The 11,477-nt window shown below is 46.1% G+C and overlaps 4 protein-coding genes across 10 annotated transcripts; 1 reads left to right on the top strand and 3 right to left on the bottom strand.

Annotated features, from left to right (window-relative positions):
- Positions 1-468: 468 nt before the first annotated feature.
- On the top strand, positions 469-3,520 carry LOC121593280 (small integral membrane protein 14). Of its 5 annotated transcripts, none has more exons than XM_041915511.1 (5): positions 469-727; positions 1,729-1,974; positions 2,048-2,093; positions 2,165-2,313; positions 2,393-3,520. In XM_041915511.1, the coding sequence occupies exons 2-5, from the start codon at positions 1,903-1,905 to the stop codon at positions 2,432-2,434; spliced, it is 309 nt and encodes a 102-aa protein (XP_041771445.1). In that variant the 5' UTR covers positions 469-727; positions 1,729-1,902; the 3' UTR covers positions 2,435-3,520. The 5 variants fall into 5 exon arrangements, with proteins under 5 accessions (XP_041771445.1, XP_041771449.1, XP_041771448.1 ...); XM_041915515.1 differs by lacking the exon at positions 469-727 and adding an exon at positions 887-1,142; XM_041915514.1 differs by lacking the exon at positions 469-727 and adding an exon at positions 1,208-1,447.
- A 114-nt stretch (positions 3,521-3,634) lies between these two features.
- Positions 3,635-6,630, bottom strand: LOC121593279 (maternal protein exuperantia-like). Of its 2 annotated transcripts, none has more exons than XM_041915509.1 (5): positions 6,418-6,630; positions 5,588-6,336; positions 5,091-5,496; positions 4,783-5,018; positions 3,635-4,709 (listed from the first exon to the last, which is right to left on the bottom strand). In XM_041915509.1, exons 2-5 carry the CDS (start codon positions 6,324-6,326, stop codon positions 4,264-4,266), a joined length of 1,827 nt encoding a protein of 608 aa, XP_041771443.1. In that variant the 5' UTR covers positions 6,327-6,336; positions 6,418-6,630; the 3' UTR covers positions 3,635-4,263. The 2 variants fall into 2 exon arrangements, with proteins under 2 accessions (XP_041771443.1, XP_041771444.1); XM_041915510.1 differs by having other exon boundaries at positions 3,635-4,706.
- Positions 6,631-7,124: 494 nt separating this feature from the next.
- LOC121594593 (maternal protein exuperantia-like) lies at positions 7,125-10,089 on the bottom strand. 2 transcript variants are annotated; one of them, XM_041918011.1, is made up of 5 exons: positions 9,919-10,089; positions 9,072-9,820; positions 8,575-8,980; positions 8,267-8,502; positions 7,125-8,193 (listed from the first exon to the last, which is right to left on the bottom strand). In XM_041918011.1, exons 2-5 carry the CDS (start codon positions 9,808-9,810, stop codon positions 7,754-7,756), a joined length of 1,821 nt encoding a protein of 606 aa, XP_041773945.1. In that variant the 5' UTR covers positions 9,811-9,820; positions 9,919-10,089; the 3' UTR covers positions 7,125-7,753. The 2 variants fall into 2 exon arrangements, with proteins under 2 accessions (XP_041773945.1, XP_041773946.1); XM_041918012.1 differs by having other exon boundaries at positions 7,125-8,190.
- A 399-nt stretch (positions 10,090-10,488) lies between these two features.
- Positions 10,489-11,416, bottom strand: LOC121594596 (MIP18 family protein galla-1). The gene is made up of 2 exons (XM_041918027.1): positions 10,828-11,416; positions 10,489-10,710 (listed from the first exon to the last, which is right to left on the bottom strand). The coding sequence occupies exons 1-2, from the start codon at positions 11,270-11,272 to the stop codon at positions 10,613-10,615; spliced, it is 543 nt and encodes a 180-aa protein (XP_041773961.1). The 5' UTR covers positions 11,273-11,416; the 3' UTR covers positions 10,489-10,612.
- Between the last annotated feature and the right edge of the window lie 61 nt (positions 11,417-11,477).

Genomic DNA, 11,477 nt, shown 5'->3' with positions numbered 1-11,477 from the left:
TTCCTCTTATATTATGTATGTTTTTGATACGCTTTTATAGCACTGTTTGAACGTTACTCAAAATCCGTGTGCGAATTCCGTTGTGTTTGAAATGAAGATGAATTGGTATAACAATCTCGAAATAAGTCCCATGCGGTAGTAAACCAGCAGACGAGCCCTGCAGCAAATGAACTTCGTCCGCTGTCAACGCAAGCGAACCGCAAGCACAGTGGTCGGTCCTTCTACAATTGTGTCCGGTTGTTTATTTTTCTTTGCATGCAACAACTTTTTCCATCTTTTTGTGATCAGCTGCAGCTTGCATGAATTTCATAAAATAAATATAGTATAATGCTACTTTTTCTGTCTCATTTAACATCATCCAAAGCAAAGAAATTCGAAAATCCATTCACAGTGGTGTCAGATCAACTGTCAAACAGAGCGACAGGAGGTCTACGACCGCAGCCTCAGTAGGCCAGCGTTTGTTGATGTTTTGTCATTAGCGGATAGAAGAGGGAAGGTGCGCAACGAACGAAGGGTGTCTTGTCTGTGTTTTTGTGTGTTGTGTGTGGGTTTTTTTTTCCTTCTCCGTACCAGCCACAGCCAACCAGCTGCAAAATTGCCACATTAGCAAAACAGTTGGTGTGAAAACTTTCGCCCGACCGACTCGACTCGACGGCCGCGGACCTTCATTTCTTTCCCTGCGCGCAGGCAAGTTCCGATGCACCACCACCACCGTCACCGAGCCGAGGTAAATCTAAGAACGTAAATATTTACGGTGTTTTGTGAGGAGAAGGTCGCGTGTAAGAAAAATCCAATGGCGCAATGAGTGTGGCGGGCGGGGGCCCCTCATCAGCCCCCCCGCCAAGTATCAGCTGGATGGACGGATGTTGTGAAGGGAAAGGAAAGAGAGCATCTAGCACTGGTTGTGATTGTGCTCATTTAGAAAGCCCCCTTCGAGATCACAGTATGGCCGCCTCGCTGGATACGGTACAATCCGGTTTCCGCAGTCGACGAGTGATGATATCACCCCGCAAAAAGAAGTGACGGCGGCGGTTTTAAAGTGAAGCGCTATAGTGAAGTTTAATCTTGCTTTGCAGCATCGCATCGCGCAGCAAAACCCACCACCAAAACACACACCCATCGAAGTGGGCCGTGTTTCCAGGGTGTGTATCTATGTATGTATGTGTGTGTGTGTGGGTGTGTGCGGGTACGATTCCCTTTATTTTGGTAGCCCTTTCGGGTCGAGTGGGTCGAGCAGCCCCGTGCCACCGATCGCGCTAAAAAGGCTTATCAAATTTGCAAAGTGCTACACACTCTCTCTCAATCACTGTGGTGTCTCTATTGTCTCGGTACGATCGGTGTGACAAAACCAATACCAGCATAGCAAGCACAACACAAGTTTTGCGCGAAGCTTGTGTGTGCCGCCAGCGCCCGTACAGCGCATCCGCCGCAAATCTGAGAAGACCACGTAAGTGTTTACAATTCGGTACGGACTCGTATACACAGGTGGTCTTTCAGAGGGGTGGGTGGAAAAAACCCGCGGCTGCTGTGTTGCATTTTCCCAACGGCCCAATACGAGTGGCTGTGGGAGGCACACGTTAACGCGCTTTGTTTCGGGTACTGTGCGAAGTGGTTTGTGGCTAGTTAGAACAGTTTTCTCCAATCTAAGTAATCGCGCGCGGGCCTGCAAGCGAAAGAGATGAAAATGATTAATGTAAAATATGTTTTGTTTCATTCGTGTCATTGTAGGGATACTGCTAGCAAAGAACCAGAAGCCGTTTTATAATCTGTCCAGTTCGAAACAGTCCAGTGTACGAGGAGGCATAGACGCGGTTGGCCTGGAAGTGTTTTTGACGTTGATGTCGTGTTAGTTTGCAAACGGTTGAACGAATTTCAAAGTAACTAAGCAAAGGCGCAGCAAAAATGGCAGACGAATTCGATGCGTGTGAATGCTTCTGGAGCCATGAGCTCGCTATGAGACGGTTGATGTCGCTGGTATGTATACCATTGTAGAGTTTAGCCATTGGTGAAGCATTATCTACAGCCTGTGTTGTTGCATCATTTTCAGCTCCGTCAAGGACAGTCGTACTGCAACGATAACGAATGCACCGATCGTAAGTATAGTGAGGAAATGATAACTACTTCAATTGATAATTAACGACTCGAAACCCTCTCTTTCGCGCAGTTCCCAGTCTCCCGAATGTAACCGGTGGCGCAAACTTTTTCCTAATCGTCATGGCACTGATTTTTATGGCCGTTATGTACGTCCTGAGACCCTCGTCCATGCGACGAACGAACGATCTGAACAAGTCGCTGCCGCCTCCATCGAACGATGTAAGTATTTGGCGCTCCTGTGGCGCACGGTCCCTCTCTCGTGCTTGTATACTAATTAATCGCGCCTTTTCCCACCCAGGGTCCGAATAATGATGGTGGTGCACCACCGTCGATATCCTGAAGGGAGCGCACGTTCAGCGGCCAACGAAAAGCACAACCCCGAACCTGAGCATTTGCTGCCTTGTTCCATCCCCCTCTCCTCCCGAAAAAAAAACACTGCGCGGTGGAGGCTGGAGGTGTATGTGCGGTTCCGGACGAATGTCGCATCGCATTTCCCGCTCTCCGCTTCTCTTCTAGACAATTATTCAACACATGGAAAGCGCACGTTCGGGGGCACGTTCCTTTTTTATCGCAAAAAAAAACACAAACGACAACCCGTGCGCACACACACCCCTCCCGGAAGCGTTTCAATGCGAATCTGTATTCTTTCTTCCAATACATCACTAATATAGTTCAAATGTAACGTTTTGGTTGCACCTGCCCTCTTCTTTGTTCAACCACCGGCCAAAAGCCGTGGTAAGCAATTCAAAGTAAATTCCTTCTCTCCAACCCACCCCAACACCCCACATCGCTTCGCCCCGGTCTCCTAGAGGCTGTGCGTGAGTAGATAATGCATAATGTGATTACTTTTTTTCTACTTGTCGTCTTATATGTCATAGCCCTGTATTGTCAACCGTTATTGTGCGTGCAAATATTGTTTTGTTGTTTTCTTTTTTTCATTAACTTTTGTTTTATCCCGGATTAAGCTGCAATAAAATGAATTGTACAATTCAAACTGCTACTGTGCAACACATCTCCCTGCTGCCTCGTATTAACCGTACTGTGAGCACGATTGTTGGGGGCAGTTTGGGTACATATAGGACTAGTGGCACAAACACAAGGATACATGTTTTCTCCGGCGCTGCACCGGTGGTGCGGTGCGTTCCTAGGCACTAATGAAAGAGTAGCTACTATTGATGGATTGATTGATGTTTTGAGTGTATTTACATGATGCTAGATGCATGAGTAGTATAATTGTACCAACAGTTTTCTTCCTCCCCAAAGCGCGTACATTGAGCCACAGACACACAAGCAAGCTCATTCTAGACAGGATAGTTAATGCCCAATTGGTACAAAAGACACGCGAGGGTAGCTGGATAGCCAGGTCCAGCCTGCGATAAATGTTCTGTCTCAAAATGGGAAATAAAATTCAAAATCTTAATCACAATTAGTACACTAACTGTAGACACTACTTTGGACACTACACGCATAACTCCATCCGAATATCGTACATTTCTTTCTAAATCGAACCCACTAATCTAATAGAACAAGCACACAAATATTCAATGCAACAAAATCATCATATATTGGCATCAACATGGAACCGCCATCGCCTTCCAGAGGTCTGGCGCTTCGGTGTTGTACACCTTCCATCAATTACAATCATAACATAAATCGTTGATTTCATTTCTGAGCTGCTAAAACCCACCACAGCTAAAAGAGACGTTTTGCAGCCTCACATTGGTATTGATTGCTACGTAGTGAAAATAATTTACACAATATTAAAATGGGGTTCTGCACCACACAAATGCAAGCAAACGGTCCTAGCTTCTGGGTGACTAAAAGCGGGCCGGATGACGCCTTGGAAACTGCCCCAGAAAGTGCGCGCATACTTTCAACGGGTCCAACGGCCATCCTGCCCTACGATCTTGAGCTAAGACATTTTGCTGCTGAAGCAGCGCTTCTACCTGATTCTAAAATACGAGGACAACTATACCGAATGAGTTGGCTACTTCTATCGAGATGATCCTTAAATCTATTTGACCGTGTTTAAAAATGTTTCGTATTCCTTGCCATTATCCGTAAAACGATGTTCTTTGAATCGGGTATGTTCCTGCATCTATTGCATCTACGCAAAAATCATCAGTTATCTACCGTTAAAATGTCCCGCATACTTTCTCCGGCTCACGCCTAAGCGTGACCTTGCATTGGTTGCTGGAATTGGTTATTGTGGCGATTCGAATTCGAGTAAGAATGATGATTACCGTTATGGTTCTTCATCGGCTGCTGATTCTGTCCACCGTTCTGATTCTGGTTCTGGCCGTTTCCTCCGCGACGACGACGCGAGTTGCGCTGGAAGAAACGCTTTCCCGGAGATCCTCCGTTACGCATGCCGGATTCGAGGGAAGACGGACCGTTGTAGTACTGTTGTTGCTGCTGGTTCTGTTGGTTCTGATGCTTATTGACCATGTTGTTGTTGTTGTTGTTGTTGTTGTTTCCATTGTGATGGTTGTTATGATTCTTCTGGTTATTCTGGTAACCATTGAATGGTTTCCGGTTTTCCTTGGCCATCTGGTTATTTCCGTTCTGGTTCTGTGGAACGTTGCCATTCTTGTTGGAGAAGAATGGTTGTCCTGCTGTACAAGAAAATGATATATTGGTATGTGCCATAACATCTAAACAAATGTTGAATGGAGAAACTATGCTCACCTCGAGAAGGACGACGCTTCATACGCTTGACAATCGGCTTAAATGCCTGCTTGTCCGGATCGTAGTGACAATCAAGTAGTTCGTTCAGCTCCGTGCGCTCGTCTTCCTTCAACTCTGCAATCTCGTTGATGATCGCTTCCAGACCTTCGCGCTTCTTCTCTTGCCAGACTTGACGCAATGATTCGTAATCGTGGCCAGTTTCTGCCAGTACTCGTCTATAAGTAACAGCCTTAACCCTGGAAAAGTAAACACGATTATGGTAAGTTTAAAGTCTGAGCTAGGATCGTCGAGGCTCAAGAGTTTCTTACCGATGGTAGATTGTCGTCTTAAAATAGAGCAAAAATACCGGTCTCAATGAATTCTGGCGCACAAGAATCTTCTCCTGTTCGTCAAGCTCGGAGATTTCAGTGGAAATCGGTGAAGCATATTCGCACAACACTGCGCACATCTTTTCACGATCCTCTTCGGTCAAGGGACGAGATGCAGAGCTGTTCAAAGAAGCAGCAGGAGCTTCTTCCTTCTTCTCATCCTGCTTCTGCGCATCGTCATCCGATTGTTCAGCGTTCTCCTCTGACGGCTTGTCACCTTCATCCTTCACTGCATCCTCAGCGGTGGAGGAAGAATTGGTGGCCTCTTCAGACGTAGCTGTATCATTCGGCTCGCTCTCGGTTGGCGATGAAGCAGTCGCATTTACAGCATTGGACTTCGGTTCAGCTGTAATCAGAGAAGACCCAAAGTTAGAAACCATGGCAACCATCTTTAATGAGTATTGCACAAAATGGCGCCGACGCCATTTTTCACTTACCGGTTGCTAGGCATCTCGAAATTTCGAACGCCATTCTTGCTCGGTACGCCGCATTTCCCTCAAATCCATCACGGGATCCTGCCTTTTCATCCAAAACTATCTCAGCTAGTTGACGAATCGTCAAGTACTTGATGGTCTTGGTACACTTTTCCTCCGCCAATTTGAACCCATTCACAAATGACTTAACCGAGTGTGAGAAGCGGTCCAGCAGCTTGTACTTCTTCAACGCCTCAATGACCATGTACGGCACAAACTTGCGCTGCTCATGATACACCAGTACAATGCCCTCGGACCCCTCGTCCTCGCGAAGACGCTCCTCCAGCCAGTCTAGAAACTCGTTCAGAGCCGCAACTTCCATCTTGGTCTTCATGACACGGTAGGTCTGCATGCTTTTCAGCATGCGGAAAAATCCAACCGTAATCACGCGAACCTGGTGGCGCTGACGGGCAGCCGGGTTCAGGTTCATCAGCGGCATAATGTACTGCGCATACTCTTTCTCCGGCGTGAATGCCGAGATCTGTACGATCTCATCGATAAGTCTACGACCCGTCGTATCTATATCGAGCCCGATCAGAGTGTACTTGCCGTGCGGCAGCGGATTGGTGTTAATCGAAAGGTCCGTTTTGTCGAACTTGGAGGATAACACGCCCGCTGGCGTGTCGCATTCGTCGAAGCTGCTGTCCTCGTAATGCTGCTCCTCGTCATGTCCTACCTTCGATTCATCCATACCAACCACCATTTTGTACAAGCTACACAAGGGAAGGTTTTCACCAGAACGAAAATTACTGTAAGTATTTGCACAAAACTTGGTAAACCTCGAATGGTCTTACCTGTGGGTAGAGGCACTACGAAATGTTCACGAATGATAGCTAAATCGGGGTACTTTGCACGGGAAATGAAACTCGCGGATAGCACGTGGTGTCGTTAGAGACAAGTTTTTGAGGTTACTTGAAAAGTTAGTTCGTTCGGTAAAAGCAGCTTCCAGAGCGCTTGCACTGAGATGTGTCTTCTTCAAACGTTTGATTAAAAGTGATCCTGTGCGATCGAAATCCTTCGCATGCTACGTGACCGTCGCCAAACTGCTATGGCAACCCTGGGATGAAAAATGATTGTGTGTGCCAAACAGAGACAACTATAGTGCCGTTCTGGCAATTCCGCTACTAAGGCGTTCAATAGAATTGCTATAAAATATGTTAGTGTAGTGGAATATTCATGCCATAAAAATCTGTATCTGTGGATGTGCCACCAAATGATTTGATTTCTTTTTATATTTTTTTTTGATTAATTAACATTTTTAATTTTTGCGAAATTGTAACAGAAGTCGATGAATATGCAATGCAAATATTTACTTGAAATTTACATTACGCACACATTTTTCCATAACCAATTGCTGCGATTTTAATCCAAACTTTTTGAATTTAATTAAACCAGTTTTCTCTATGTGTTTTATGTTTTATGTATTATCTACTACATGCTCACTAACTGTAATATATAGTAAATTTATCGTAGGAATTTGAATAAAACATAACAACAACTATTAATATGCAACAAAATCATCATATATTGGCATCAACATGGAACCGCCATCGCCTTCCAGAGGTCTGGCCCTCCGGTGTTGTACACCTTCCATCAATTACAATCATAACATAAATCGTTGTTTCATTTCTGAGCTGCTAAAACCCACCACAGCTAAAAGAGACGTTTTGCAGCCTAACATTGGTATTGATTGCTACGTAGTGAAAATAATTTACACAATATTAAAATGGGGTTCTGCACCACACAAATGCAAGCAATCTGCCTTAGGTTCTGGGTGACTAAAAGCGGGCCGGATGACACCATGGAAACATCCCTAGAAAGTGCGCGCATACTTTCAACGGGTCCAACGGCCATCCTGCCCTACGATCCTGAGCTAAGACATTTTGCTGCTGAAGCAGCGCTTCTACCTGATTCTAAAATACGAGAACAACTATACCGAATGAGTTGGCTACTTCTATCGAGATGATCCTTAAATCTATTTGAGCGTGTTTAAAAATGTTTCGTATTCCTTGCCATTATCCGTAAAACGATGTTCTTTGAATCGGGTATGTTCCTGCATCTATTGCATCTACGCAAAAATCATCAGTTATCTACCGTTAAAATGTCCCGCATACTTTCCCCGGCTCACGCCTAAGCGTGACCTTGCATTGGTTGCTGGAATTGGTTATTGTGGCGATTCGAATTCGAGTAAGAATGATGATTACCGTTATGGTTCTTCATCGGCTGCTGATTCTGTCCTCCGTTCTGATTCTGGTTCTGGCCGTTTCCTCCGCGACGGCGACGCGAGTTGCGCTGGAAGAAACGCTTTCCCGGAGATCCTCCGTTACGCATGCCGGATTCGGGGGAAGACGGACCGTTGTAGTACTGTTGTTGCTGCTGGTTCTGTTGGTTCTGATGCTTATTGACCATGTTGTTGTTGTTGTTGTTGTTTCCATTGTGATGGTTGTTATGATTCTTCTGGTTATTCTGGTAACCATTGAATGGTTTCCGGTTTTCCTTGGCCATCTGGTTATTTCCGTTCTGGTTCTGTGGAACGTTGCCATTCTTGTTGGAGAAGAATGGTTGTCCTGCTGTACAAGAAAATGATATATTGGTATATGCCATAACATCTAAACAAATGTTTAATGGAGAAACTATGCTCACCTCGAGAAGGACGACGCTTCATACGCTTGACGATCGGCTTAAATGCCTGCTTGTCCGGATCGTAGTGACAATCAAGTAGTTCGTTCAGCTCCGTGCGCTCGTCTTCCTTCAACTCTGCAATCTCGTTGATGATCGCTTCCAGACCTTCGCGCTTCTTCTCTTGCCAGACTTGACGCAATGATTCGTAATCGTGGCCAGTTTCTGCCAGTACTCGTCTATAAGTAACAGCCTTAACCCTGGAAAAGTAAACACGATTATGGTAAGTTTAAAGTCTGAGCTAGGATCGTCGAGGCTCAAGAGTTTCTTACCGATGGTAGATTGTCGTCTTAAAATAGAGCAAAAATACCGGTCTCAATGAATTCTGGCGCACAAGAATCTTCTCCTGTTCGTCAAGCTCGGAGATTTCAGTGGAAATCGGTGAAGCATATTCGCACAACACTGCGCACATCTTTTCACGATCCTCTTCGGTCAAGGGACGAGATGCAGAGCTGTTCAAAGAAGCAGCAGGAGCTTCTTCCTTCTTCTCATCCTGCTTCTGCGCATCGTCATCCGATTGTTCAGCGTTCTCCTCTGACGGCTTGTCACCTTCATCCTTCACTGCATCCTCAGCGGTGGAGGAAGAATTGGTGGCCTCTTCAGACGTAGCTGTATCATTCGGCTCGCTCTCGGTTGGCGATGAAGCAGTCGCATTTACAGCATTGGACTTCGGTTCAGCTGTAATCAGAGAAGACCCAAAGTTAGAAACCATGGCAACCATCTTTAATGAGTATTGCACAAAATGGCGCCGACGCCATTTTTCACTTACCGGTTGCTAGGCATCTCGAAATTTCGAACGCCATTCTTGCTCGGTACGCCGCATTTCCCTCAAATCCATCACGGGATCCTGCCTTTTCGTCCAAAACCAACTTCGCTAGCTGACGAATCGTCAAGTACTTGATGGTCTTGGTACACTTTTCCTCCGCCAATTTGAACCCATTCACAAATGACTTAACCGAGTGTGAGAAGCGGTCCAGCAGCTTGTACTTCTTCAACGCCTCGATGACCATGTACGGCACAAACTTGCGCTGCTCATGATACACCAGTACAATGCCCTCGGACCCCTCGTCCTCGCGAAGACGCTCCTCCAGCCAGTCAAGAAACTCGTTCAGAGCCGCAACTTCCATCTTGGTCTTCATGACACGGTAGGTCTGCATGCTTTTCAGCATGCGGAAAAATCCAACCGTAATCACGCGAACCTGGTGGCGCTGACGAGCAGCCGGGTTCAGGTTCATCAGCGGCATAATGTACTGCGCATACTCTTTCTCCGGCGTGAATGCCGAGATCTGTACGATCTCATCGATAAGTCTACGACCCGTCGTATCTATATCGAGCCCGATCAGAGTGTACTTGCCGTGCGGCAGCGGATTGGTGTTAATCGAAAGGTCCGTTTTGTCGAACTTGGAGGATAACACGCCCGCTGGCGTGTCGCATTCGTCGGAGCTGATGTCGTCGTAATGCTGCTCCTCGTCGACACCGACCTTAGATTCATCCATATCAACCACCATTTTGTACTAGCTGTGTTGAAAACGGTGCGACGTTGGTGAGCAGGATGTTACACAATATTTCATCGAGTCCAATCTTTGTGCAATAATAATTAGCCACTTTGTGCTTACCTTTGAATGATTCTGCTTCGAAACGATGTTAAAATATTCACTCGTGAGATGAGTCGCCAGAGTTACTTATGAAGTAGATTCGTTTAATAAAAGTGGCTTCCAGAGCACTTTCACCGAAAGATGTTTCACCTTTGAACGTTGAATCGAAAATGGCCAAACGAGAGCCGAATCAAGCATTACAAACCATAGGACATAGCCTGCTAGGGACATCCGACACTCACACACATAACGTTCGTATATAGAAATGGTCATCGTTTGTTGTCCAGGAGACGGTAGGATATGGATGTAGTATATAGCATCTCAGTAGCCCTAGAGGACAATAACGGTGATCGGTCACTCGCGCTATGATTGTTGCTGCTATGTCCTTATGCAGCTGTGCATAGAAAGGGAATCGTGTAACTCTCACATGCTTAAATGCTAATTCAGAGAGCGTAGGTCGTTGACATTCTATCTTATCAGCTGCTGGAGCTGGTTAAAAAAATTCATCGAATTATTAGTAGCAGAGTTCAAACGTCTGCGTGATCGTGATACATCACAGGAAATGATTACATTACTATCTGCGCCCGATAATTCATACTTATATAGGAAACTATTTATTTAACCAACAATCGATTACCTTCAACTGCTTACCCCGTGAGCACACACCTTCCATGACCACAAAAAATGATTTATTGCACCGATAGCGTTCAGTCTTTCAATCTTCATCTTTGATGCAGTTCTCCACCAACTGTCTGAGGTTTGGATTCTCCATAGCCGCTGCTATTCGTTCCTTATCATTGATCTGCTTGTTAACTGCAAATATCGACAAATACGTGCAGAATAACCGAAAGCGGGTATAGATAGATTAGACAAGGGAGTGTCTTCGGCCAGACCCACGGCCGGAACCGTGGCCGAACCCGTGCTACTTACTTTCGTCTTCCGTCGCGTGGGCACCTTTCTTGATGTAGATGTCCAGCTTCAGACTGTGCGTAATGTTTCGCTCAATTTTCACCCGTATGCACAGCCCTATCAGCGTTGCCAGCGAACAGTGCGGTACGGTCGGATTAAACTCGACCCGCACCACGTTCACGTTGCCCGGCGTTGGCTCGTTCACGAATATTCCCTCCTCGTACACGACGTGCAGATCTTCCAGCGTGCTGGGCTTTTCCGGGTCGCGTATTGTGCGCAGAAAGTCGTAGATGGTTTCACGCAAATCGTTCGCATTTCGGTAGCCCAGCTCTTGCAGGCTCGGTCTTGGAGGCACTTCACCATTTGCTGTTGTTCCACCGATTGACGGATTGCCTTTCGTGGTCGACGATGCGGATCCACCGGTCGGCAATTCGTCGGAGGTTTTCTTGCGGAAAAACGAAAGCATCACGAGGGAAGGAGTGTGGTGGATGAGGAATATCAGAACACAATTTAAATACTGCGTACAATTTTCATCACGGGAAAGAGCGGAGAAACGACTGCACTGAATGTGATCAAGATTTGCTTTGTTTATATGCGACTTTGCGAAACGTCAACAAGTGAAGGCCTGTCTACACGGTGAAAAGGCCTTTTCTGCTGTGCAGCTTGTAGCA

The sequence above is a fragment of the Anopheles merus genome, chromosome 2L (assembly GCF_017562075.2).
Source record: "Anopheles merus strain MAF chromosome 2L, AmerM5.1, whole genome shotgun sequence".
In the NCBI taxonomy this organism is placed as follows: domain Eukaryota; kingdom Metazoa; phylum Arthropoda; class Insecta; order Diptera; family Culicidae; genus Anopheles; species Anopheles merus.
This window is presented reverse-complemented; position numbering and strand designations above follow the sequence as displayed.

What these genes read in the sequence shown, in the direction of transcription:
- LOC121593280 (XM_041915511.1), top strand. Translation starts at nt 1,903, where the DNA reads ATGGCAGACGAATTCGATGCGTGTGAATGCTTCTGGAGCCATGAGCTC. An exon ending in TGAGACGGTTGATGTCGCTG is followed by an intron (nt 1,975 to 2,047) that starts GTATGTATACCA and finishes CATCATTTTCAG; the next exon opens with CTCCGTCAAGGACAGTCGTA. An exon ending in TGCCGCCTCCATCGAACGAT is followed by an intron (nt 2,314 to 2,392) that starts GTAAGTATTTGG and finishes TTTCCCACCCAG; the next exon opens with GGTCCGAATAATGATGGTGG.
- LOC121593279 (XM_041915509.1), bottom strand. Translation starts at nt 6,326, where the DNA reads ATGGTGGTTGGTATGGATGAATCGAAGGTAGGACATGACGAGGAGCAG. An exon ending in AAGACGACAATCTACCATCG is followed by an intron (nt 5,019 to 5,090) that starts GTAAGAAACTCT and finishes TTACTTTTCCAG; the next exon opens with GGTTAAGGCTGTTACTTATA. An exon ending in GAAGCGTCGTCCTTCTCGAG is followed by an intron (nt 4,710 to 4,782) that starts GTGAGCATAGTT and finishes TTTCTTGTACAG; the next exon opens with CAGGACAACCATTCTTCTCC.
- LOC121594593 (XM_041918011.1), bottom strand. Translation starts at nt 9,810, where the DNA reads ATGGTGGTTGATATGGATGAATCTAAGGTCGGTGTCGACGAGGAGCAG. An exon ending in TTCGAGATGCCTAGCAACCG is followed by an intron (nt 8,981 to 9,071) that starts GTAAGTGAAAAA and finishes CTCTGATTACAG; the next exon opens with CTGAACCGAAGTCCAATGCT. An exon ending in GAAGCGTCGTCCTTCTCGAG is followed by an intron (nt 8,194 to 8,266) that starts GTGAGCATAGTT and finishes TTTCTTGTACAG; the next exon opens with CAGGACAACCATTCTTCTCC.
- LOC121594596 (XM_041918027.1), bottom strand. Translation starts at nt 11,272, where the DNA reads ATGCTTTCGTTTTTCCGCAAGAAAACCTCCGACGAATTGCCGACCGGT. An exon ending in CCACGCGACGGAAGACGAAA is followed by an intron (nt 10,711 to 10,827) that starts GTAAGTAGCACG and finishes CGATATTTGCAG; the next exon opens with TTAACAAGCAGATCAATGAT.